We start from the raw sequence: 25,070 nt of genomic DNA, 5'->3' as shown, positions 1-25,070 counted from the left end.
TGATGGGACTCGATTAATAAAGAATGAAAGGAGGGGGATGTAATTAATGGCACTCAACATGGGCTAATGGAAAATAGAGCCTGTCAAACTAATTTGATAGCTTTTTTGATGACATGACGCGTTTGGTTGGTAAAGGTAATAGGGCTGATGTAAAACACTTCGACTTCGGTCAGGCATTTGATTCGGTACCACAAGATATTTTGAGCCTGAAACTAGAACAACAGAAAATCAGCATGCTGCGCATTAAGTGGATTAAACACGGCCGGAATGAGAGGTTTCAAAATGTAATTTGAACTGGGGAATCACTGAGTGGGGATGTTTCTAGTGGGGTCCCACCGGGATTGGTTCTTGGCCCTGTGCTATTTCACATTTTTATCAGTGACCTGGAAGAAAGCATAAAATCATCAGTGAGAACGTTTGCAGATGACACAAAGACTAAATAAATCGGAGTAATCCCGTAGTGTAGACATACCCTAACGGAGTGGTAAATAAATCGGAGTAATCCCGTAGTGTAGACATACCCTAACGGAGTGGTAAATAATTCAGAGTAATCCCGTAGTGTAGACATACCCTAACGGAGTGGTAAATAATTCGGAGTAATCCCGTAGTGTAGACATACCCTAACGGAGTGGTAAATAAGTCGGAGTAATCCCGTAGTGTAGACATACCCTAACGGAGTGGTAAATAAATCGGAGTAATCTCGTAGTGTAGACATACCCTAACGGAGTGGTAAATAAATCGGAGTAATCTCATAGTATAGACATACCCTAACAGAGTGGTAATAATTCGGAGTAATCCCGTAGTGTAGACATACCCTAACGGAGTGGTAAATAATTCGGAGTAATCCCGTAGTGTAGACATACCCTAACGGAGTGGTAAATAACAAAGAGGTCAGGTCACCGATACTGAGCAATCTGGATCGCTTGGTATGCTGGGCAGAAGCAAACAGGGCTTGGAAAACCTGCCTTCTAGTGACAGACTCAAGGAGCTCAAGCTATTGGCTTGTCAAAGAGAAGTTTAAGGGGTGATTTGATCACAGTCCAGCAGTACCTACATGGGGGGCAGAATTCGACACCAGAGGGCCCTTCACTCTTGCAGGCAAAGGTAGAACAAGCTCCAATGGCTGGAAGTTGCAGCTAGAGAAATTCAGGCTAGAAATAAGGCGTCGTTTTGTAACGGCGAGGAGGGTAATTTACCTAAATCAGGGTGGAGTCTCCAGCACTGGCCAGTTTTAAACGAAGATCGGCTTTTTTTTAAACACCTGCTCTGGCTCAAGCACAGCTACTGGGCTCGACGCAGGAATTGGTTTAGGGCAGGGCTCCGGCCTGTGTGATACAGCCGCTCCGACCAGATGGTCACAATAGTCCCTGCTGCCTTGGACTCTATCCAGCCCTTGGGCTCAGGAGTGTTTCCCCTTCAGAGCTTGCTCTGTAGGGGGATTGCAGGGGGCACTTGGCAGCACTCCAGGCCAGGGGCGCCGCGAGTGGCATTTGCCCTTGGAGTTTTCAGGGCTCCGGGGCTTAACAGGCCCGGCGAGGGGGTTACACGTCTCCCCCTGAGTCAGGAGCGGGGCTGCGGCTCTGGGGGGGACGACACACAGACAGAGGTAAGGGGGCTGAGGCCACAGCTGGGAGCGGGGGGTGGGGGCTGGGCCAGGAGAACAGCGGAGGCCAGGGGCCAAGGCCGGCAGCCGGGGTTCCAAGCATGGGCCAGCAGCTAGGACCCGGGTGCGGGACCAGCAACAGAGCCCCTAGCCACGCCCCCCCGAACATTCCTCTGTGCCCCCCCCAGGGGCGCACCCCACAGTTTGGGGACCTCTGGCCCAGAGGATTACAGGGCCCTTGGCCTGGCTCTCGGTCTCATGCTCACACCTGCTCCTCCCGCACCTTATTGATAGTTGCATGTATGTCTGTGGTACTGTGGAGGTACCGAGCACAGCGTCACGTCTCAGCAACTTCTATGGCCCCAGCACCTAGGGGGTCTCCACACGCTTCCCCGTCCCGAGCACCAACTCCGCAGCACTTTGCCGCCGTTCCCAGCCAATGGGAGCTGCGGGGGTGGTGCCTGCAGACAGGGGCAGCATGCAGAGCCCCCTGCCCCCCACCCCCACGGGCCACAGGGACATGCCAGCTGCTTCTGGGAGCAGTGCGGGGCCGGGGCAGGCAGGGAGCCTGCCTTAGCCCCACTGCATGGCTGATTGGGAGCTACCTGATGTAAGTGCCACCCGGCTGGAGCCCACACCCTGAACACCCTCCCGCACCCCAATCCCCTGCCCCAGCCCTGAGCCCCCTCCAGCACCCAAACTCCCTCCCAGAGCTTGCACCCCACACCCCCTCCTGCACCCCAATCCCCTGCCCCAGCCCTGAGCCCCCTCCAGCACCCAAACTCCCTCCCAGAGCTTGCACCCCACACCCCCTCCTGCACCCCAATCCCCTGCCCCAGCCCTGAGCCCCCTCCAGCACCCAAACTCCCTCCCAGAGCTTGCACCCCACACCCCCTCCTGCACCCCAATCCCCTGCCCCAGCCCTGAGCCCCCTCCAGCACCCAAACTCCCTCCCAGGGCTTGCACCCCACACCCCCTCCCGCACTCCAATCCCCTGCCCCAGCCCTGAGCCCCCTCCAGCACCCAAACTCCCTCCCAGAGCTTGCACCCCACACCCCCTCCTGTGCACCCCACACCCCCCAGAGCCCCTTCCCACACTCTGAACCCCTCAGCCCCAGTCCAGAGCCCACATCCCTTCCCATACCCCAACCCCCTGCCCCAGCCCGGTGAAAGTGAGTGAGGGTGGGGGAGAGCGAGCGATGCAGGGAGGGGGGATGGAGTGAGGCGGGGGCTCGGAGAAGGGGTGGGGCCTCAGGGAAGGGGCGGGACAGGGGCTGGGCAGGATTTGTGTGATTAGACAGTTGGCAACCCTACCAGCACCACAGTATTTACTGTAGTTATCTTCACCTGCCCCCTGTGCGGCAGGGCAGGGCTGTTAGCCCCCTGGTACAGATGGAAGCTGAGGCACAAAGGCGCAAATTCACAAAGGTATTTAGGCACCAACATCCTTTGATTTCATTGGCAGTTCGGAGCCTAAATCCCCCAAGGGTCTGGGACAGGGAGACACACCCAAGGTCACAGAGTGAGTCTGTAGCAGAGCTGGGAATTGAAACCAGGTCTTTGGAGTCCCATGCTGGCACCCTGACCCCTGGATTTAGGGTTTAGTTCAGTTTTCACTTAAAGAAGGACCTCAGTGGCCAAAGAATACCCGGCAGCCTCCCCGGAATCACAGCACTGACGCTCGGGAACTGAAGGACCCTGCCGAGCACGGACAAGTAAATCCTCGCCAGTCGCGTTACAATTCATGTGTCGAAGGGCCCTGCCTCAGAACTGCCTGGGCCCCAGAGAGCTCACTTCAGCCCTGGCTCTCAACACCGGCCTTCGCGGAGCTGAAGCGTGGCTAGATCTGGTGCAGCAGGGAGTTTTTGACAAGACGATATTAGGCATTAATGGGCATTTCCCCCATGTTGATTCCTAAGTGGAAGCCACCAAGGGAGAAACCGGAAGCTTTAATTTGGGCATGGAGGCAGGGAAAGAATTCTGCCTGCTCAGTGGGGGTCTGGGGCATGCGGGACAGGAGTATCTGGCCTCCTGGCCTCTCTCTTTGAGCGCCTGCTTGGGAACAAGCTGGGAAAGGAGATCTCAGGTCTGGCTGGGGGAGGGGTAGGGAGAGGTGCTGAGGGACAGCGAGGGTGGCCGGGTGTGATTTGGCGGCAGGGCCGGCTCTACCATTTTTGCCGCCCCAAGCAAAAAACAAAAGCCGCTTGGACTGTGCCACCCCAAGACTGGCCGGAATGCCGCCCCTTAGCATGTGCCGCCCCAGGCACATGCTTCCTCCGCCGGTGCCTGGAGCCGGCCCTGCTTGGCTGGGTGTGGACGATGTATGACCAATGGAACAGACTGGGGTCTGGCTAAGTGCGTCTGCCTGGTCTAGACATGGAGCCCCAGGACTTTTCTGTCGTCGGCCCCATCTCCCTGAAAGCGCCATTGGCAGATCTGATTAGCAACCGCAGCGGTTTTGTTTGTTTCTCTCTTTTCTGACCATGTGACTAGCTGGGAACATGTCATCAGGCTGTGACCTCACGCCCACTCCTGCCAGTCATGGCAATGTAGGGCTGGAAGGGACCTCGCGAGGTCGTCTAGCCCAGTCCCCTGCACTGAGGCAGGACTAAGAATTTTCTAGACCATCCCTGACCGTGCTTCACCACCCTGACAGGCAGATTTTCCTAAGGTCCAACTCAACTGCCCTTGCTGCAATTTCAGCCCATTGCTTCTTGTCCTACCCTCAGTGGATGAGAACAATTGATCACCCGCCTCTTGATAACAACCTTTTATGTACTTGAAGACTGTTCTCATGTCCCCCCTCAGTCTTCTCTTCTCCAGACTAAACAATTACAGTTTTTTCAGTCTGTCAGTGTAGGTCATGTTTCCTAGCCCTTTCATCATTTTTGTTGCTCTTCTTTGGATTTTCTCCCGAAGTGCAGTGCCCAGAACTCGACACCATACGCCAGTTGAGGCCTTATCTGTGCTGAGTAGCATAGTAGAATTACCTCTTGTGTCTTGCTTACAACACTCCTGCTAATATACTCCAGAATGATGTTCACTTGTTTTGCAACATTACATTGTTGACTCATATTTAGCTTGTGATCCACTACGACCCCCCGATCCTTTTCTGCAGGACTCCTTCCTAGGCCGTCAGTTCCCATTTTGTATTTGTACACTTGATTGTTCCATCCTAAGTGGAGGACTTTGCATTTGTCCGTATTGAATTTCATCCTATTTATTTCAGACCATTTCTCCAGTTTGTCCAGATCATTTTGGATTCTAATCCTGTCCTCCAAAGTGCTTGCAACCCCTCCCGGCTTGGCAGCCCCTCAAACTTCATCCATGTACTTCTCTACGCCATTGTCCAAATCACTGACGAAGCTATTGAATAGAGCCAGGCTCAAGATGGCCCCACTCAATAGGCCCTTCCAGCTGCATTGTGAACCATTGATAACTATTCTCCGAGTACGGTTTTCCAACCAGTTGTGCACCAACCTTATAGTCAGTTTGTCTAGGCTCTAGTTCCCTATTTTGCTTATGAGAAGGTCACGGGAGACAGTATCAAAAGCCGTCCTCATCTACTAGTGGGGGCATCACCACCATGGTCGCTGAGCCTCTTAGCTTCACCACCCCACTGGGAGGCAGGGCAGCGTAAAGGCTGCTATCTTCGCCAATAGTCACGGTTGAACCAGTGACCTCGTGAGCTGAAAGTCTCAGAGCCAGGCTCTGGCATCAGACTCCCATCCCCTGTGGTCCGGGCACAGAGGGGAACATGACACACACTCTGAACCCATCCCCATCTGACAGCTACACCCACGGGGAGTTTAAGTGCCTTTCAGGGAGACAGTGCTGTCTAGTGAGTAGGGTACTGGGCTGAGACACAGGAGATGTGGGTTCTATTGCCCAGGTCTGCCACTGATTTGCTGGTGAACTTGGGCATGTCACTTCCCCACCCTGTGCCTCAGTTTCCCCATCTGTAAAATGGAGGTAATGCTACTGACCGCCCTTTGTAGACCCTTTTGAGCTCCAGGGTTGAAAGGGGCTATAGAAGAGCATGGCGGTGGCATTATTCCAAAGGGGATACGTAGAAAGTCTTGGACAAAAACAAGAATTGAGCCCAGATCCTCTGACTTCCAGGGTTTGGGACACAGGTGAGCTCTGAGGGTGCATTCCAGGATGAGCAGGGAGGGGGCGCACTTTGGTGAAGCCAGGTGGCATGGGGATCAATGGGGCTGTGGGTGTGCGCTGGGGGTGACAGCAGGGGGACACCTCATTCACGATTGACAAAGTCCTTTAAAGGGGAAACATAAGCTGCCCTCCTGCTGGCCATAGGGCGGGGAGGGAGCCCCGGCAGGGCTCACAGAGGGTCTCACACTCCCACTTCTCAGGGAATTGCTCACGCCTCTGTGCACCTGCCTGCCCAGGGGAGAGACGGCACCAGACACTGAGCAGCCAGTCCAGTCGTCCTCTGGCAGGGGCAAAATCCCCCTTTCCGCCACTCTTCGCTCCCACCTGGGATTCTTCCCCCTGCATCTCAGCCCCACAGGGATTCCCCCAGTCTCTCCCCCCGTGGGAAGTTCCACCCCTCTATCCTCTCCCATGGGAACCCCCCTTCAGTTCCTCCCGGGGGATTTCCCACTCTCTTTGCTAACTCTCCCCACCTCGGGATTTCCCACCTGTGACATTGCACTCCATATGTTTTATGAAAATATGCTTATGGGTGTGAATATAATATAACTGGAATATGCTTTATGCAAAAGGTCTCTTGTATGGCATCCTTGCAAAGCTAATAATCTACTGACTGTGGTCATCCTATTTGTATGACTGTATCATTCTTGGATCTGTAACTAGAAATATGAAGTATAACTCTGAAGCCCTATTGTAATTATGCAAAGTGTGGGCCATGTGGCTTGGAATCTTGATGGCTCCCATTGACCAGGACAATGGTTGTAAATGGCTCTGTTTACTTGCAGGCCTTCCTGTGAGTCAGGCCGGGAAGAATGGAGGCTGGGGTCTCACAGGACATGTGACCATGTCACCTGGTACTGGAATCCATCTTAAACCTGGTGCTTTTCCGTTTAGAAGGAGGGGTGGGGACCCAGAGAAACAAAAGATTCCGGCCTTGTGCCAAAGCTATAAAAGGGGTGGAACAGAACAAAGGGGGCTGCCAGTCATGAGAAATCCCCTAGCTACCACCTAAGCTGGAACTAACAAGGACTGTACCGGGGAAAGGATTGGGCCCAGACTGGAAGGAGTCCAGTCTATGAAAGAAGCTTATTGGAACATCTCTGAGGGTGAGATTTTATCTGTAATCAGTTTTTTAATATATTAGGCTTAGACTTGCGAGTTTTGTTTTATTTTGCTTGGTAACTTACTTTGTTCTGTCTGTTATTACTCAAAACGACTTAAATCCTACCTTTTATACTTAATAAAATCACTTTTGTTTATTAATTAACCCAGAGTAAGTGGTTCTCATGTTATGTGCTCAGGTATCTTTCCTTGAGGGAAGTCTCTCATCCCCCAATGCAGACAGTCCCAGCCAAACTCCCCTGCAGCCTTCCCAGGTCTATACTCCCCACTCAGTATTCAAAGAAAACATTAAGAACAGTCCCACTTCGTCACAACCTTATATACACCTCAGCTGTAATTCCTTTCTTTCTCATCCAAAGGGCAGCACAGCTGGCTGGTCTGGGGGTATCCTCCTCTTGGGGTGAGGCCAGTGTTTGGGGGCATAGGGTAAGAGCTTGGCTCGGTGCACAGGGGCGGATCACCTGGAAGGGTTTACCAGCATGGATCAGAGTCAGCAGAGAAAAGAAGGGACTCGGGAGCAGGGCAGGATTTGAGGAAACCTGTTTATTGATCCTATTAGATCATCATTCTCATGCATTACAAAGCAAAGTGCCCTAGTGTGCAATACAATCACAGACTGAGTCCATCAATCACAGTTCAGAAAACGCAAATACTGTCTTGTGACAAAAAAGACCGAAATCCTTACTGCCAATGCCAGAGTCTACTCAGGCTGGTTCCTTTGTTTCTTCACAGGCCACTACCCCCAGTGGTCATTACAGCCTTAGCCCCACCCCAGTGTGGCATCAAAGGAAGCAGCGGCACAGCCCGTAAAGAGACAGAGCAGGGGGTTGTGCTGGATCTTCTTGTGACGTTGGCATCCAAGTGTCACACCTGAATTCAATCGGTGATAAAGGGAGAGGCCAGCGCGCTCTTCCGCTAGGGTTAGCGCTGCCGGGGAACCACACCAACACCTATAGCAAGGAAATAACTCGCTACACACATGGCATGACAGACACGTGCGGGGGGGGGGGTGTCTCATTCACATGGAGGAGCTAACTGAGCAAACCTCCTACGGGAGAGAGTTTCCACCATGGCAGGGAGCCTGGCCCCACTGTGCCCCCTGGAAGGAACAGAGTCGCTCTGCAGGGCCCAGGTCAGCCACACGGTCTGGCACAGCGGGACCATGCTGCACTGGAATGTGATGCACGGATGGATGAGGAGCTGGTGAGTGCGTGCACAATGGGGTGCGATTGCTGTGGGCAACCCAGCGTCAACATGATGCTCACTCTCCCTGAGACCCTCTCCCAGTCCTCTGCATCACCCCCCAGCCCAGCCAGTGCTGGAGCCGGACACAGCTTCACATCCGAGAGTCCAAAGCCGGCGTACGATGTTTGGGACGCTAAGGTCTATCTAGGAAGGGAGCAGGAAAGTCAGGAAGGCCGGGCCCCGGGGGCTCAGCCCCCCCGCAGACGCAGGTGCAGGAAGATGGTGCAGTGGGGGGCGATGTTGTAATCTCCCAGCTTGTGGCCGTCCTCGAGCGGCTTCCCCTCAAAGCTGAGCCAGAACTGCTCCGCCTGGATGTTCTCCTGCTGCTGGACCCGCCCCTTGAACTGGGTGACCCCGTCGGAGGGGAGGACGGTGTAGGTGCCGGTCCTGCCCTTGTCGTTCTTCACGAAGATGGTGATGGGCTCCTCGTTCTTTACCATCAGCAGGACGATGTCTCCAGGATTGAGCTGGTAGTCGGAGAGCCGGGAGCCATCGCGCAGCTCCATGTAGGCCCCGTTCTGGCAGGCCAGCTTCTGCTGGTACGGGGACACCCCCGTCTTCTTAGCAATCTGGGCCTTGAAAGCCGAGACGGTCGTCGTGCTGGTGACCTCCAAGCGGTGCGTCTCGCCACTCAGCAGCTTCACGCTGAGCCACAGGGCCTGGGGAGGAGAGGGCCCAGAGCGGTCAGAACCCAGGGGGAGCCCAGGCGCCCATCCCACAGGGACTCAGACCCCCAGGAGGGAAGCAGGTTGGGGCTTGTTACAGTCCCCATATCCTGTCACGCCCCTATACACCCTCCAATGCCTGGCACGGGGTGCAGTCATTACCCCAGGTCAACATGCAGGGAAATGCGTCCCAGTCAGCACAGCAGCGATCACACCCACCGCACCAGCATCCATGCCAGCGCACGGGGGATCTGTGAACGCTCACCAGATCCCTTTCCATGGGGTGAAAGGGGACCCAAACCCAGCCCCCCCAAAGGGCAGTGGAGGGATGAGGCTGCTCACTGGGCCGGCTGCTCTGACCCCTCGGAGCCCAGTCCTGGCTGGGGTGCAGTAGCCAGCGCTCAGAGGCTGCCCCAGGGGCGAGGGGCGCTCAGCTCAGGCTGCTCCCCAAGGGCTGTCGGGTCACTGACAAAGGGGCAGCTTAGCGGAGACGGGGCTGGGAGGGGGCGATAAATACAGGCGGCAGCTGCCTTTCCTGTGCCAAGGGACCCCGGGAAGTGCCGATCGGTCCCTTCCCCTGCTACCGGCTCGGCGCGGGGCATGCAGCCGGCAGCGGGGGGCTGTACCCGGCCCCGCGCTCGGGGTCCCCCCAAGATCCGGGAGGGGGTGGGGCCCCAGCGGACAGGAGACCCCCGGGGGGCTCCGGTCCCGAGCTACCGCGCTGCCCTCCCGCGGAGCCCGGAACTTGCAGAGCGATCCCCAGCCCCGGCCCCGGGACGCGCCTCACCATGTCTGCAGCCTGCCGGGTTCTCCCTGGTTCCGAATCCGCAGTGTCCCGAGTTCGAGCCCGACCCGCTCTGCCCGGCTCCACCGCCGGGTCTTCATTTATAGCCCGGCCGCCAGCACGTCACCCGGGGCCGCCCAGCACCGAGAATCAAAACCGCTGAGTTTCGGTTTCCTTCCCCCGGCCCCCCCGCTCCTCCGCCGCCGGGAAACGAAACTGGGAAGCGATGGGGGAAGGGACCCGGCCCCGGCCCCACACGTCACCCCGGGGAAGCGAACCCAGCCCCGGGCTGTCACAGGGGGGGCAGGGACCCACACCCGCCATTGGGCCAGGGCCATAAACGGAGCCCTTTGGGGCGTGATCCAGATCTGGACCCAAATTTCGGGGCTGGCTGCATCTCTACTTTAGAAAAGAAAAGAAATCGGGGTGTGAAAGTGTGCTCCCCTGACCCCCATGCCCCCCCGGCCCGCAGGCAGCGGGGCTCTCCGGGTGTCTACAGGAGGAGTTGGCTCAGTGTTTAATCAACCATAACCATGTCCTAAATACTAACAGGGAAAAAGCCCTGGGGGTGTTTTGTTTTAACAAGGTGCCGCGTTAACCTGGGGAATTCCCTGCCACAAGACAGCCGGGAGCTGGCAGCACAGCCAGGGTCAGGAGGGGCTCAGTCAGTCCAGGGATGATGAGAACATCCCACTTCCATTCAATGGGGCACAGTATGGCTGTTTAATAAGGGATATAATCCCTCCGGCTTCAGGGGGCAGAGTGGGGAGCAGTGTGGGTCAGGGAGCAGAGTATGCCAGGGGGCGGTGTGGGGAGCAGTGTGGGTCAGGCAGCAGCGTGTGCCAGGGGGCGGTGTGGGGAGCAGTGAGGGTCAGGGAGTGGCACGTGTCACGGGGCGGTGTGGGGAGCAGTGTGGGTCAGGGAGCGACGTGTGTCAGGGTGCGGTGTGGGGAGCAGTGTGGGTCAGGGAGCAGCGTGTGCCAGGGGGCGGTGTGGGGAGCAGTGTGGGTCAGGGAGCGACGTGTGTCAGGGTGCGGTGTGGGGAACAGTGTGGGTCAGGGAGCAGCGTGAGCCGTGGGGAGTAGTGTGGGTCAGGGAGGGTGCGTGCCAGGGGGCGGTGTTGGGAGCAGTGTGGGTCAGGGAGTGGCACGGGTCAGGGAGTGGTACATGTCAGGGGGCGGTGTGGGTAGCAGTGTGGGTCAGGGAGTGGCACGAGTCAGGGGGCGGTGTGTGCCATGGGGTGGTGTGAGGAGCAGTGTGGGTCAGGGAGCGACGTGTGTCAGGGTGCGGTGTGGGGAACAGTGTGGGTCAGGGAGCAGCGTGAGCCGTGGGGAGTAGTGTGGGTCAGGGAGGGTGCGTGCCAGGGGGCGGTGTTGGGAGCAGTGTGGGTCAGGGAGTGGCACGGGTCAGGGAGTGGTACATGTCAGGGGGCGGTGTGGGTAGCAGTGTGGGTCAGGGAGTGGCACGAGTCAGGGGGCGGTGTGTGCCATGGGGTGGTGTGAGGAGCAGTGTGGGTCAGGGAGCGACGTGTGTCAGGGTGCGGTGTGGGGAACAGTGTGGGTCAGGGAGCAGCGTGAGCCGTGGGGAGTAGTGTGGGTCAGGGAGGGTGCGTGCCAGGGGGCGGTGTTGGGAGCAGTGTGGGTCAGGGAGTGGCACGGGTCAGGGAGTGGTACATGTCAGGGGGCGGTGTGGGTAGCAGTGTGGGTCAGGGAGTGGCACGAGTCAGGGGGCGGTGTGTGCCATGGGGTGGTGTGAGGAGCAGTGTGGGTCAGGGAGCGACGTGTGTCAGGGTGCGGTGTGGGGAACAGTGTGGGTCAGGGAGCAGCGTGAGCCGTGGGGAGTAGTGTGGGTCAGGGAGGGTGCGTGCCAGGGGGCGGTGTTGGGAGCAGTGTGGGTCAGGGAGTGGTACATGTCAGGGGGCGGTGTGGGGAGCAGTGTGGGTCAGGGAGGGTGCGTGTCAGGGGGCGGTGTGGGGAGCAGTGTGGGTCAGGGAGCAGCATGTGCTAGGGGGCGGTGTCGGGAGCAATGTGGGTCAGGGAGCAGCGTGAGCCGTGGGGAGTAGTGTGGGTCTGGGAGGGTGCGTGCCAGGGGGCGGTGTGGGGAGCAGTGTGGGTCAGGGAGCAGCATGTGCTAGGGGGCGGTGTCGGGAGCAATGTGGGTCAGGGAGCAGCGTGAGCCGTGGGGAGTAGTGTGGGTCTGGGAGGGTGCGTGCCAGGGGGCGGTGTGGGGAGCAGTGTGGGTCAGGGAGCAGCATGTGCTAGGGGGCGGTGTCGGGAGCAATGTGGGTCAGGGAGCAGCGTGAGCCGTGGGGAGTAGTGTGGGTCTGGGAGGGTGCGTGCCAGGGGGCGGTGTGGGGAGCAGTGTGGGTCAGGGAGCAGCATGTGCTAGGGGGCGGTGTCGGGAGCAATGTGGGTCAGGGAGCAGCGTGAGCCGTGGGGAGTAGTGTGGGTCTGGGAGGGTGCGTGCCAGGGGGCGGTGTTTGGAGCAGTGTGGGTCAGGGAGTGGTACATGTCAGGGGGCAGTGTGGGGAACAGTGTGGGTCAAGGAGGGCGTGTGCCAGGGGGCGGTGTTGGGAGCAGTGTGGGTCAGGGAGGGCGCGTGCCAGGGGGCGGTGTGGGGAGCAGTGTGTCAGGGAGCAGCGTGTGCCAGGGGGCAGTGTGGGGAGCAGTGTGGGTCAGGGAGCAGCGCGTGCCAGGGGGCGGTGTGGGGAGCAGTGTGGGTCAGGGAGCGGCGTGTGCCAGGGGGCGGTGTGGGAAGCAGTGTGGGTCAGGGAGCAGCGTGTGCCAGGGGGCATTGTGGGGAGCAGTGTGGGTTAGGGAGGGCATGTGCCGGGGATGGTGTGGGGATCACTGTGGGTCAGGGAGGGTGCGTGCCAGGGGGCGGTGTGGGGAGCAGTGTGGGTCAGGGAGCGGCCTGTGCCAGGGGGCGGTGTGGGGAGCAGTGTGGGTCAGGGAGTATGTGTGCCAGGGGGCGGTGTGGGGAGCAGTGTGGGTCAGGGAGCAGCGTGTGCCAGGGGGCGGTGTGGGGAGCAGTGTGGGTCACGGAGGGCGCGTGCCAGGCGGCGGTGTGGGGAGAAGTGTGGGTCAGGGAGCAACATGTGCCAGGGGGCAGAGTGGAAAGCAGTGTGGGTCAGGCAACGGCACGTGTCAGGGGGCGGTGTGGGTCAGGGAGCAGTGTGGGTCAGGGAGGGCGCGTGCCAGGGGGCGGTGTGGGGAGCAGTGTGGGTCAGGGAGCAGCGCGTGCCAGGGGGCAGTGTGGGGAGCAGTGTGGGTCAGGGAGCAGCGCGTGCCAGGGGGCGGTGTGGGGAGCAGTGTGGGTCAGGGAGCAGCGTGTGCCAGGGGGCAGTGTGGGGAGCAGTGTGGGTCAGGGAGGGTGCGTGCCAGGGGGCGGTGTGGGGAGCAGTGTGGGTCAGGGAGGGCATGTGCCAGGGGGCGATGTGGGGAGCAGTGTGGGTCAGGGAGGGCGTGTGCCAGGGGGCGGTGTGGGGAGCAGTGTGGGTCAGGGAGGGCATGTGTCAGCGGGCGGTGTGGGGAGCAGTGTGGGTTAGGGAGGGCGTGTGCCAGGGATGGTGTGGGGAGCAGTGTGGGTCAGGGAGGGCGCGTGCCAGGGGGCGGTGTGGGGAGCAGTGTGGGTCAGGGAGCGGCGTGTGCCAGGGGAGGTGTGGGGAGCAGTGTGGGTCAGGGAGGGCGTGTGTCAAGGGGCGGTGTGGAGAGCAGTGTGGGTTAGGGAGGGCGTGTGCCGGGGATGGTGTGGGGAGCAGTGTGGGTCAGGGAGGGGGCGTGCCAGGGGGCGGTGTGGGGAGCAGTGTGGGTCAGGGAGCAGCGCGTGCCAGGGGGCGGTGTGGGGAGCAGTGTGGGTAAGGGAGGGCATGTGTCAGGGGGCGGTGTGGGGAGCAGTGTGGGTCAGGGAGCAGCGTGTGCCAGAGGGTGGTGTGGGTCAGGGAGGGCGCGTGCCAGGGGGCGGTGTGGGGAGCAGTGTGGGTCAGGGAGGATCTGTGCCAGGGGGCGGTGTGGGGAGCAGTGTGGGTCAGGGAGGGCGTGTGCCAGAGGGCGGTGTGGGGAGCAGTGTGGGTCAGGGAGGGCGTGTGCCAGGGGGCGGTGTGGGGAGCAGTGTGTGTCAGGGAGCAGCGTGTGCCAGGGGGCGGTGTGGGGAGCAGTGTGGGTCAGGGAGGGCGCGTGCCAGGGGGCGGTGTGGGGAGCAGTGTGGGTCAGGGAGGGCGTGTGCCAGGGGGCGGTGGGGAGAGCAGTGTGGGTTAGGGAGGGCGTGTTTCGGGGATGGTGTGGGGAGCAGTGTGGGTCAGGGAGGGCGCGTGCCAGGGGCCGGTGTGGGGAGCAGTGTGGGTCAGGGAGCGGCGTGTGCCAGGGGAGGTGTGGGGAGCAGTGTGGGTCAGGGAGGGCGTGTGTCAAGGGGCGGTGTGGAGAGCAGTGTGGGTTAGGGAGGGCGTGTGCCGGGGACGGTGTGGGGAGCAGTGTGGGTCAGGGAGGGGGCGTGCCAGGGGGCGGTGTGGGGAGCAGTGTGGGTCAGGGAGCATCGCGTGCCAGGGGGCGGTGTGGGGAGCAGTGTGGGTCTGGGAGGGCGCGTGCCAGGGGGCGGTGTGGGGAGCAGTGTGGGTCAGGGAGCAGCGCGTGCCAGGAGGCGGTGTGGGGAGCAGTGTGGCTCAGGGAGCATCGCGTGCCAGGGGGCGGTGTGGGGAGCAGTGTGGGTCAGGGAGCAGCATGTGCCAGGGGGCGGTGTGGGGAGCAGTGTGGGTCAGGGAGGGCGCGTGCCAGGGGGCGGTGTGGGGAGCAGTGTGGGTCAGGGAGGGCATGTGCCAGGGGGCAATGTGGGGAGCAGTGTGGGTCAGGGAGGGCGTGTGCCAGGGGGCGGTGTGGGGAGTAGTGTGGGTCAGGGAGCAGCGTGTGCCAGGGGGCGGTGTGGGGAGCAGTGTGGGTCAGGGAGCAGCGCGTGCCAGGGGGCGGTGTGGGGAGCAGTGTGGGTCAGGGAGGGCATGTGTCAGGGGGCGGTGTGGGGAGCAGTGTGGGTCAGGGAGCGGCGTGTGCCAGGGGGCAGTGTGGGGAGCAGTGTGGGTCAGGGAGCGGCGTGTGCCAGGGGGCAGTGTGGGGAGCAGTGTGGGTCAGGGAGCGGCGTGTGCCAGGGGGCGGTGTGGGGAGCAGTGTGGGTCAGGGAGCGGCGTGTGCCAGGGGGCGGTGTGGGGAGCAGTGTGGGTCAGGGAGCAGCATGTGCCAGGGTGCGGTGTGGGTAGCAGTGTGGGTCAGGGAGCAGCGTGTGCCAGGGAGTGGTGTGGGGAGCAGTGTGGGTCAGGGAGCAGCGCGTGCCAGGGGGCGGTGTGGGGAGCAGTGTGGGTCAGGGAGGGCGTGTGCCATGGGGCGGTCGGGAGAGCAGTGTGGGTTAGGGAGGGCGTGTGCCGGGGATGGTGTGGGGAGCAGTGTGGGTCAGGGAGGGCGCCTGCCAGGGGGCGGTGTGGGGAGCAGTGTGGGTCAGGGAGCAGCGCGTGCCAGGAGGCGGTGTGGGGAGCAGTGTGGCTCAGGGAGCATCGCGTGCCAGGGGGCGGTGTGGGGAGCAGTGTGGGTCAGGGAGCAGCATGTGCCAGGGGGCGGTGTGGGGAGCAGTGTGGGTCAGGGAGGGCGCGTGCCAGGGGGCGGTGTGGGGAGCAGTGTGGGTCAGGGAGGGCATGTGCCAGGGGGCAATGTGGGGAGCAGTGTGGGTCAGGGAGGGCGTGTGCCAGGGGGCGGTGTGGGGAGTAGTGTGGGTCAGGGAGCAGCGTGTGCCAGGGGGCGGTGTGGGGAGCAGTGTGGGTCAGGGAGCAGCGCGTGCCAGGGGGCGGTGTGGGGAGCAGTGTGGGTCAGGGAGGGCATGTGTCAGGGGGCGGTGTGGGGAGCAGTGTGGGTCAGGGAGCGGCGTGTGCCAGGGGGCAGTGTGGGGAGCAGTGTGGGTCAGGGAGCGGCGTGTGCCAGGGGGCAGTGTGGGGAGCAGTGTGGGTCAGGGAGCGGCGTGTGCCAGGGGGCGGTGTGGGGAGCAGTGTGGGTCAGGGAGCGGCGTGTGCCAGGGGGCGGTGTGGGGAGCAGTGTGGGTCAGGGAGCAGCATGTGCCAGGGTGCGGTGTGGGTAGCAGTGTGGGTCAGGGAGCAGCGTGTGCCAGGGAGTGGTGTGGGGAGCAGTGTGGGTCAGGGAGCAGCGCGTGCCAGGGGGCGGTGTGGGGAGCAGTGTGGGTCAGGGAGGGCGTGTGCCATGGGGCGGTCGGGAGAGCAGTGTGGGTTAGGGAGGGCGTGTGCCGGGGATGGTGTGGGGAGCAGTGTGGGTCAGGGAGGGCGCCTGCCAGGGGGCGGTGTGGGGAGCAGTGTGGGTCAGGGAGCGGCGTGTGCCAGGGGAGGTGTGGGGAGCAGTGTGGGTCAGGGAGCGGCGTGTGCCAGGGGGCGGTGTGGGGAGCAGTGTGGGTCAGGGAGGATGTGTGCCAGGGGGCGGTGTGGGGAGCAGTGTGGGTCAGGGAGGGCGTGTGTCAAGGGGCGGTGTGGGGAGCAGTGTGGGTCAGGGAGCAGCGTGTGCCAGGGGGCGGTGTGGGGAGCAGTGTGGGTCAGGGAGGGCATGTGCCAGAGGGCGGTGTGGGGAGCAGTGTGGGTCAGGGAGCAGCGTGTGCCAGGGGGCGGTGTGGGGAGCAGTGTGGGTCAGGGAGCAGCGTGTGCCAGGGGGCGGTGTGGGGAGCAGTGTGGGTCAGGGAGCGGCGTGTGCCAGGGGGCAGTGTGGGGAGCAGTGTGGGTCAGGGAGCGGCGTGTGCCAGGGGGCGGTGTGGGGAGCAGTGTCGGTCAGGGAGCGGCGCGTGCCAGGGGGCGGTGTGGGGAGCAGTGTGGGTCAGGGAGGGCGTGTGCCATGGGGCGGTGGGGAGAGCAGTGTGGGTTAGGGAGGGCGTGTGCCGGGGATGGTGTGGGGAGCAGTGTGGGTCAGGGAGGGCACCTGCCAGGGGGCGGTGTGGGGAGCAGTGTGGGTCAGGGAGCGGCGTGTGCCAGGGGAGGTGTGGGGAGCAGTGTGGGTCAGGGAGCGGCGTGTGCCAGGGGGCGGTGTGGGGAGCAGTGTGGGTCAGGGAGGATGTGTGCCAGGGGGCGGTGTGGGGAGCAGTGTGGGTCAGGGAGGGCGTGTGTCAAGGGGCGGTGTGGGGAGCAGTGTGGGTCAGGGAGCAGCGTGTGCCAGGGGGCGGTGTGGGGAGCAGTGTGGGTCAGGGAGGGCATGTGCCAGAGGGCGGTGTGGGGAGCAGTGTGGGTCAGGGAGCGGCGTGTGCCAGGGGGCAGTGTGGGGAGCAGTGTGGGTCAGGGAGCGGCGTGTGCCAGGGGGCGGTGTGGGGAGCAGTGTGGGTCAGGGAGCGGCGTGTGCCAGGGGGCGGTGTGGGGAGCAGTGTGGGTCAGGGAGCAGCGTGTGCCAGGGGGCGGTGTGGGGAGCAGTGTGGGTCAGGGAGCAGCATGTGCCAGGGTGCGGTGTGGGGAGCAGTGTGGGTCAGGGAGCAGCGCGTGCCAGGGGGCGGTGTGGGGAGCAGTGTGGGTCAGGGAGGGCGCGTGCCAGGGGGCGGTGTGGGGAGCAGTGTGGGTCAGGGAGGGCATGTGCCAGGGGGCAATGTGGGGAGCAGTGTGGGTCAGGGAGGGCGTGTGCCAGGGGGCGGTGTGGGGAGTAGTGTGGGTCAGGGAGCAGCGTGTGCCAGGGGGCGGTGTGGGGAGCAGTGTGGGTCAGGGAGCAGCGCGTGCCAGGGGGCGGTGTGGGGAGCAGTGTGGGTCAGGGAGGGCATGTGTCAGGGGGCGGTGTGGGGAGCAGTGTGGGTCAGGGAGCGGCGTGTGCCAGGGGGCAGTGTGGGGAGCAGTGTGGGTCAGGGAGCGGCGTGTGCCAGGGGGCAGTGTGGGGAGCAGTGTGGGTCAGGGAGCGGCGTGTGCCAGGGGGCGGTGTGGGGAGCAGTGTGGGTCAGGGAGCGGCGTGTGCCAGGGGGCGGTGTGGGGAGCAGTGTGGGTCAGGGAGCAGCATGTGCCAGGGTGCGGTGTGGGTAGCAGTGTGGGTCAGGGAGCAGCGTGTGCCAGGGAGTGGTGTGGGGAGCAGTGTGGGTCAGGGAGCAGCGCGTGCCAGGGGGCGGTGTGGGGAGCAGTGTGGGTCAGGGAGGGCGTGTGCCATGGGGCGGTCGGGAGAGCAGTGTGGGTTAGGGAGGGCGTGTGCCGGGGATGGTGTGGGGAGCAGTGTGGGTCAGGGAGGGCGCCTGCCAGGGGGCGGTGTGGGGAGCAGTGTGGGTCAGGGAGCGGCGTGTGCCAGGGGAGGTGTGGGGAGCAGTGTGGGTCAGGGAGCGGCGTGTGCCAGGGGGCGGTGTGGGGAGCAGTGTGGGTCAGGGAGGATGTGTGCCAGGGGGCGGTGTGGGGAGCAGTGTGGGTCAGGGAGGGCGTGTGTCAAGGGGCGGTGTGGGGAGCAGTGTGGGTCAGGGAGCAGCGTGTGCCAGGGGGCGGTGTGGGGAGCAGTGTGGGTCAGGGAGGGCATGTGCCAGAGGGCGGTGTGGGGAGCAGTGTGGGTCAGGGAGCAGCGTGTGCCAGGGGGCGGTGTGGGGAGCAGTGTGGGTCAGGGAGCAGCGTGTGCCAGGGGGCGGTGTGGGGAGCAGTGTGGGTCAGGGAGCGGCGTGTGCCAGGGGGCAGTGTGGGGAGCAGTGTGGGTCAGGGAGCGGCGTGTGCCAGGGGGCGGTGTGGGGAGCAGTGTGGGTCAGGGAGCGGCGCGTGCCAGGGGGCGGTGTGGGGAGCAGTGTGGGTCAGGGAGGGCGTGTGCCATGGGGCGGTGGGGAGAGCAGTGTGGGTTAGGGAGGGCGTGTGCCGGGGATGGTGTGGGGAGCAGTGTGGGTCAGGGAGGGCACCTGCCAGGGGGCGGTGTGGGGAGCAGTGTGGGTCAGGGAGCGGCGTGTGCCAGGGGAGGTGTGGGGAGCAGTGTGGGTCAGGGAGCGGCGTGTGCCAGGGGGCGGTGTGGGGAGCAGTGTGGGTCAGGGAGGATGTGTGCCAGGGGGCGGTGTGGGGAGCAGTGTGGGTCAGGGAGGGCGTGTGTCAAGGGGCGGTGTGGGGAGCAGTGTGGGTCAGGGAGCAGCGTGTGCCAGGGGGCGGTGTGGGGAGCAGTGTGGGTCAGGGAGGGCATGTGCCAGAGGGCGGTGTGGGGAGCAGTGTGGGTCAGGGAGCGGCGTGTGCCAGGGGGCAGTGTGGGGAGCAGTGTGGGTCAGGGAGCGGCGTGTGCCAGGGGGCGGTGTGGGGAGCAGTGTGGGTCAGGGAGCGGCGTGTGCCAGGGGGCGGTGTGGGGAGCAGTGTGGGTCAGGGAGCAGCGTGTGCCAGGGGGCGGTGTGGGGAGCAGTGTGGGTCAGGGAGCAGCATGTGCCAGGGTGCGGTGTGGGGAGCAGTGTGGGTCAGGGAGCAGCGCGTGCCAGGGGGCGGTGTGGGGAGCAGTGTGGGTCAGGGAGGGCGTGTGCCATGGGGCGGTGGGGAGAGCAGTGTGGGTTAGGGAGGGCGTGTGCCGGGGATGGTGTGGGGAGCAGTGTGGGTCAGGGAGGGCGCCTGCCAGGGGGCGGTGTGGGGAGCAGTGTGGGTCAGGGAGCGGCGTGTGCCAGGGGAGGTGTGGGGAGCAGTGTGGGTCAGGGAGCGGCGTGTGCCAGGGGGCGGTGTGGGGAGCAGTGTGGGTCAGGGAGGATGTGTGCCAGGGGGCGGTGTGGGGAGCAGTGTGGGTCAGGGAGGGCGTGTGTCAAGGGGCGGTGTGGGGAGCAGTGTGGGTCAGGGAGCAGCGTGTGCCAGGGGGCGGTGTGGGGAGCAGTGTGGGTCAGGGAGGGCATGTGCCAGAGGGCGGTGTGGGGAGCAGTGTGGGTCAGGGAGCAGCGTGTGCCAGGGGGCGGTGTGGGGAGCAGTGTGGGTCAGGGAGCGGCGTGTGCCAGGGGGCAGTGTGGGGAGCAGTGTGGGTCAGGGAGCGGCGTGTGCCAGGGGGCGGTGTGGGGAGCAGTGTGGGTCAGGGAGCGGCGCGTGCCAGGGGGCGGTGTGGGGAGCAGTGTGGGTCAGGGAGGATGTGTGCCAGGGGGCGGTGTGGGGAGCAGTGTGGGTCAGGGAGGGCGTGTGTCAAGGGGCGGTGTGGGGAGCAGTGTGGGTCAGGCAGCAGCGTGTGCCAGGGGGCGGTGTGGGGAGCAGTGTGGGTCAGGGAGGGCATGTGCCAGAGGGCGGTGTGGGGAGCAGTGTGGGTCAGGGAGCAGCGTGTGCCAGGGGGCGGTGTGGGGAGCAGTGTGGGTCAGGGAGCGGCGTGTGCCAGGGGGCAGTGTGGGGAGCAGTGTGGGTCAGGGAGCGGCGTGTGCCAGGGGGCGGTGTGGGGAGCAGTGTGGGTCAGGGAGCGGCGTGTGCCAGGGGGGGTGTGGGGAGCAGTGTGGGTCAGGGAGTGGCGTGTGCCAGGGGGCGGTGTGGGGAGCAGTGTGGGTCAGGGAGGATGTGTGCCAGGGGGCGGTGTGGGGAGCAGTGTGGGTCAGGGAGGGCGCGTGCCAGGGGGCGGTGTGGGGAGCAGTGTGGGTCAGGTAGCGGCGTGTGCCGGGGGGGTGTGGGGAGCAGTGTGGGTCAGGGAGCGGCGTGTGCCAGGGGGCGGTGTGGGGAGCAGTGTGGGTCAGGGAGGATGTGTGCCAGGGGGCGGTGTGGGGAGCAGTGTGGGTCAGGGAGGATGTGTGCCAGGGGGCGGTGTGGGGAGCAGTGTGGGTCAGGGAGGATGTGTGCCAGGGGGTGTGTGGGGAGCAGTGTGGGTCAGGGAGTGGCACTGCAGCACTGGCCTGGATGGGGCAGTGGTGGAGGGTCTGGACTCTCACATAAGAAGTGTCTGGGGCTGAGGGGGGATGGGCTGAACTGCTGGGCCGGGGGGGCAATGTGGGGTGAGAGCTCCTGCAGAGAGGCCAGACTCACCTGCCGCAAGAAACCTGGGGCCTGGGTAACACTAGCTGTCACCCACCCCCGGGGGCTGTGTGTGGGAGTGCTACACCCCAGAGACAGGCTGACAAACACAACCTCCTGGGGGTGTGATCTCCTGAGGTTCTGGGGTGGCTCAGGCTGTGCTGGGAGGGACAGGGAGAGGTGCTTAAAGCAGGTTGAAAAGGGTCTCCCGGGAGGCCGCTCATGGAGAGTCCGAAGACGCTTTGGGCAGGAGAGAGGGGAAGGGACAGGAAGTGTCTGTAGCAGGGAGCGGCTGTTTAGCTGCAGAACCGATCCTGGTCAATGCAAGGTGGCCTGGAGGGAGAGACAGACAGACAGACAGACAGACAGGCGGCAAGGTTCAGAACTGGAGCACTAGAAAGACACCGGACAGTCCTGCAGGACTCTGACCCCAGCCCAGAGAATGCTCCGGAGTGGTGAGGAAACTGAGGCAGGAAAATGTGCACAGGGTTGTTTTTGATTAGATGTGCGCGTTTCTCGTGAGCTCAGTGGTGGTTCTGAATCCTGTGCAAAGTATCTTGTGCTCTGAAGAGTTCACCAGGGCGCCCACACCGCTGGAGTTCTGGGAGTCGGGGGGTGGGTCAGCACTGGGCCCAGGGGATGGGCAGTTGGAGCCGAGGGCGCAGCTCTCAGGAAGGGGTGCTAGATGGAAGAGCTGCACCCCGAGAGTGTGCGTAGAGAGGCCAGGCAGGGGCAGTGCCCGGAGGCGTAAAGCACATGGAATCCAGTGGTTGGATCCGCTCCCGGCAGTGTGGGAGGGAGCATGGGAAGTCCCTGGCTGGAAGGTCCCTTTCTCAGTAGATTGGGGCTCTGCTCATCTCAGGCGTGTGCAGGCTGCTGATGGGTGGGCACCTCTAATGGCTGCTGCACTCGGACTCTGTTCTAACTCTTCACAGATGCAAATCTCACCCCCGCCATGAGGGGGCTGGTGCGGGGCAGTGTGGTTCTGCTGTCACCTTTAATCTCAATCTAACGGATTCAGTACCAGATTCTCCAGCTAATCCCTCATTTTGCCTTGAACTGGTTGTCTCTGTACCGTATTTTCCCAGATAGCAGCTCGCTCCTACACTGCCTTCTAGCAAATCCTGTATTTCTCCCAGGAACTGTAGCACCCCCAGCTACCATCTTCACGCTCAGTCCACTGCCCCGTTGCTTGTTTTCACCCCAACCAAGGTAAGGTGTGTCCTGCAGAGACAGGGAGGTCTTCATGCCCCTGCACAAGGCCCTGGTAAGGCCTCACTGGAAATACCATGTGCAGTTCTGGTCACCCAAGTTCAAGGAAGATGAATTCCAGCTGGCCCAGGTGCTGAGAAGCGTTACTAGGACGGGCAGGGAACGCAGGGCCTAGCTTCCAAGAGAAGACTGGACGTGCTTGGCTTGTTTAGTCACAAAAGAAAGCTGAGCAGGGCTCTGACTGCTCTCGGTAGACACGTTGGGGGGGGGGGGTGCACCCCAGGGTGGGAGAGGAGCTAGAGAAGCTGCAGGACAAAGCTGGCACAGAACAAATGGGGATCAACAGGCCAGGGGTAAACTGAGGCTGGAAATCCCAAGTAGGTTTCTAACCATCAGAGGAGTGCGGTTCTGGAACAGCCTCCCCGGGGGCGGGGACGCAAAGAGAGAGCTGAGGTGGTGGCAGGGATGAGCCAGGAAGAGGAGCTTGGGATTGGGAAGGGTCTAAGCAGGGCAAGCTGGCGTTTGGAGGCCAGGGAGGCTGCAGTCATCGAGCTGGGAGAGGACGAGAGCCTGGATGGGTTAGGGAAGGGCGGCAAGGCGGCTCTTAGAGATTAATGCCACCCCGTTTAGGTGACACTGAAAGCACACGGGTGCAATACTGTCCCACGAGGCAGTGAGGCCCTCTGTGGCATTGCCTGGGCGTGACACAACTGTGAGTGACACCACTAGGGGCTTGGAGGCGCTGCACCGGGGCACGGGCACCAAGGGCTCTGGGGCCCAAATTCATCCCTGCTTCATGCTGATTCCTGCAGGCTGGGTGCAGGGCACAGGGCTCCCCCTGGCTGCACAGAGCCTGCCGGAGGGGCTTGGCGAGCAGAGGTGGCTCCATCCTGCCCTCCGCAGGGGGTAGCGCTGCCCAACGGCAGGGCACTGCTGGCAGTGAAGGATTGTGGCAGGGCTGCCCAGCCGCAGAGGAATTTAAAGCAGCTCCCAAAGGCAGACAGAGATGGAAATACGGCCTGCCCTCCCTAGGGTGAATGCTCCTGCCAAGGCACAGGGACCAGGCTGGCACAGGGAGGTACAGTTGGTAGCTCGCTGTGCCAGGATTGTGTCTGACTTTCCTCCTCCCATCCTCATGTTTCTTCCGGCCCAAAGGGCGGGGTCCAGCCACTCCCGGGGGCATTTCTGCAAGCTGGGCCTAAGGACGATTGCAGTATCATTTCCCTCCCTTAGTCAGTAACTAGGAGCGAGGGCACCGGCCTCCTCAGCTGCCTGGCACCCTGCCACCCTGTTGGTTAGTACCAGTCAGTAAGGGGCGGGGGCAGAGAGCGACTGGCTGGTTACCCAGCAGGAGCCATGGCGCTCGCTGCCACAATCCAAAGCCCTCGGTCACCATGGGGAGAGAAGGGCACAGGGAGGCGTCCCAGAGGAGCACCCATTTGGCTGGCTGTCTCCTTGCCACCCCCCCAGCCCGCTGCTCAGAGAGACCGTCTCTGCCCCCCGTTACCCTCCTTTGACGGCAGGAGGAACAGGGCTCCTCTGGCCCTTGGACGGTGCCCCCGTGCCCTGGAGCAAGGCTGTCTCCTCCCAGGTGTTTGAGAACTTGTGTCGTTTGCAATGAACGGGCCTTGAAATCGAAGTCCCTGGCAAAACGGGAGCCAAAGCAGGGTCTGAAGGGCAGAGCGATGCCTGCGCGCCCCTCTGAGCCGGGCGGTGGCTCTGCACGCAGTCACACACGGCAGCCGGCTGTCTCTTGGGAGGGTGACTGGTCTCTATTGAAAAGTGCCGGACACAGAAAGCATGTCAGAGCAGGGACAAGCTAAGTGCCCCGCAGACCAGTGTCAAGAGGGTTAGACGGGGTTTGCCAAAGGGCTCATAGCAGGTTATGCCCAAAGCTGCCTTTTGGAGGGAAGGTAAATGAGACGCGCAAGGGAATTGGTTATTGGTTTACAAGGCTGTGCCGTCGCGCCTGTCACCCACACAGCACCGCCCTGGGGTCTGGGTGTGGTGTTACAGGGCTTCTTTTCAGTCTAGCGCCCCCTGGGGTCATTCTGGTGCCACAACACTCTGTCGTGTCTGGCCTAGCCCTCCAGCCAGGTCACTGCTCAGCCCAGTTCCCTTCCAGGTTAGCAGGAAAGTCCCAATAGGAAACCCCAAAATCTAGTGGCTTTTGATCCCAGTCCTCAACCTCCATCTGGGGCCCACCCTACTTGGCCTCTTCTCCTTCTGATGCCCGTACCTTCCCCCTGCCGTGGGGAACGGTGGAGCACCTGGGCCCGCCCGCCCTCTCCTCTGGCTTCCAGCCCAGGGCCCGTTTAGGCACCAAGGACTGTTCCTTGCATCCTGTCACCATTTTCCCTGGGCCGCTCCCACCTTCTGCCCAGCTTGTTGACATCTGGCCCCAGGCCTCTGGATGCTGCTCTTCCTGCCTGGGAGCTGTGGTTCCTCACCACTTCTCTGGCAGTGACTCATCCCCATCCGCCGCTCCCAGCCTAGCTTGCAGCACCTGGGCTGCGATGAAGAACTCCCCTAGCTCCTGCCTGCGACTAGTCAGTCCTTCCCTCCTCTGAGCAGGAGCTTCCTCCCAGCCCTGCCGCGGAGCCGGCCTCGTTGGCTTTGGACAGCCAGCCCGACCCGCCTTAAAGCAGCAGGTCCCTCCCTGTGGCTCCCGTTATGACTTAGGTTGGCTGCAAGGCTTTTGCCAGCTCCCTCCAGCTGAACCCTCTTGCCAAGTAGCCTTCCCTTCTGGAGGGCTCCGCAGAGCAGCCTTCTCCTGCTAGCGCCTGCCTGCCGGGAGGGTGGGACGAGGCAGCCTTCATGCTGCTCCCCGGCTCCCAACGCCTTCCCACTTGGCTGGGTGAGAGGGGAGGCTCGCCCTAGCTTCTCTGCCAGGTTCCTTCCCCAAGCCCCATTCATTCCCAGGACCCTTAGGGCTCAATATGTATCTCTGCTGGACTCTTCCGAACCCTCCAAGGGCCATGCCAGGTGGTGGGTGGGCTGACCGCTAGGCACTACTGCCCTCAGTGGTGAACAGTCCCATCACAGCCTAGAATTCCCCTCAGGTGGCCCATAGACAGGTTCACTGGACACAGAGTTAATGTAGGTTGGGGTGTCACACAGAAATTAATCACATCAACGGAAAGGACAGTATCACATGGGTCTGTGCAGTCATGAAATTGCAGGGACAGGAAATGTTCACTGCACCCTTAGACAGACAGCTAGGCAAGCCCAGACCTCGAGGGGCAGGTCTGCTCTGGCCACTGCAGTGCTTAATTTGTAAGGAAAGAGGTGCTGGGGATCAAGCTACGAACTGCCAGGCCCAGAGGTGCCGAGCTCTGAACTGCGAGGCCCAGAGGTGCCCGAGGCTCT

General features: G+C 62.4%; 1 protein-coding gene across 1 annotated transcript; it reads right to left on the bottom strand.

Moving 5' to 3' along the window:
• Positions 1-7,421: 7,421 nt before the first annotated feature.
• ISG15 (ISG15 ubiquitin like modifier) lies at positions 7,422-9,724 on the bottom strand. Its single transcript, XM_065417801.1, has 2 exons — positions 9,596-9,724; positions 7,422-8,802 (listed from the first exon to the last, which is right to left on the bottom strand). The coding sequence occupies exons 1-2, from the start codon at positions 9,596-9,598 to the stop codon at positions 8,332-8,334; spliced, it is 474 nt and encodes a 157-aa protein (XP_065273873.1). The 5' UTR covers positions 9,599-9,724; the 3' UTR covers positions 7,422-8,331.
• Between the last annotated feature and the right edge of the window lie 15,346 nt (positions 9,725-25,070).

Source organism: Emys orbicularis, chromosome 16 (genome assembly GCF_028017835.1).
Source record: "Emys orbicularis isolate rEmyOrb1 chromosome 16, rEmyOrb1.hap1, whole genome shotgun sequence".
Classification (NCBI taxonomy): domain Eukaryota; kingdom Metazoa; phylum Chordata; order Testudines; family Emydidae; genus Emys; species Emys orbicularis.
The sequence above is the reverse complement of the archived record's forward strand: the minus strand, read 5'-3'. Positions and strand labels throughout refer to the sequence as shown.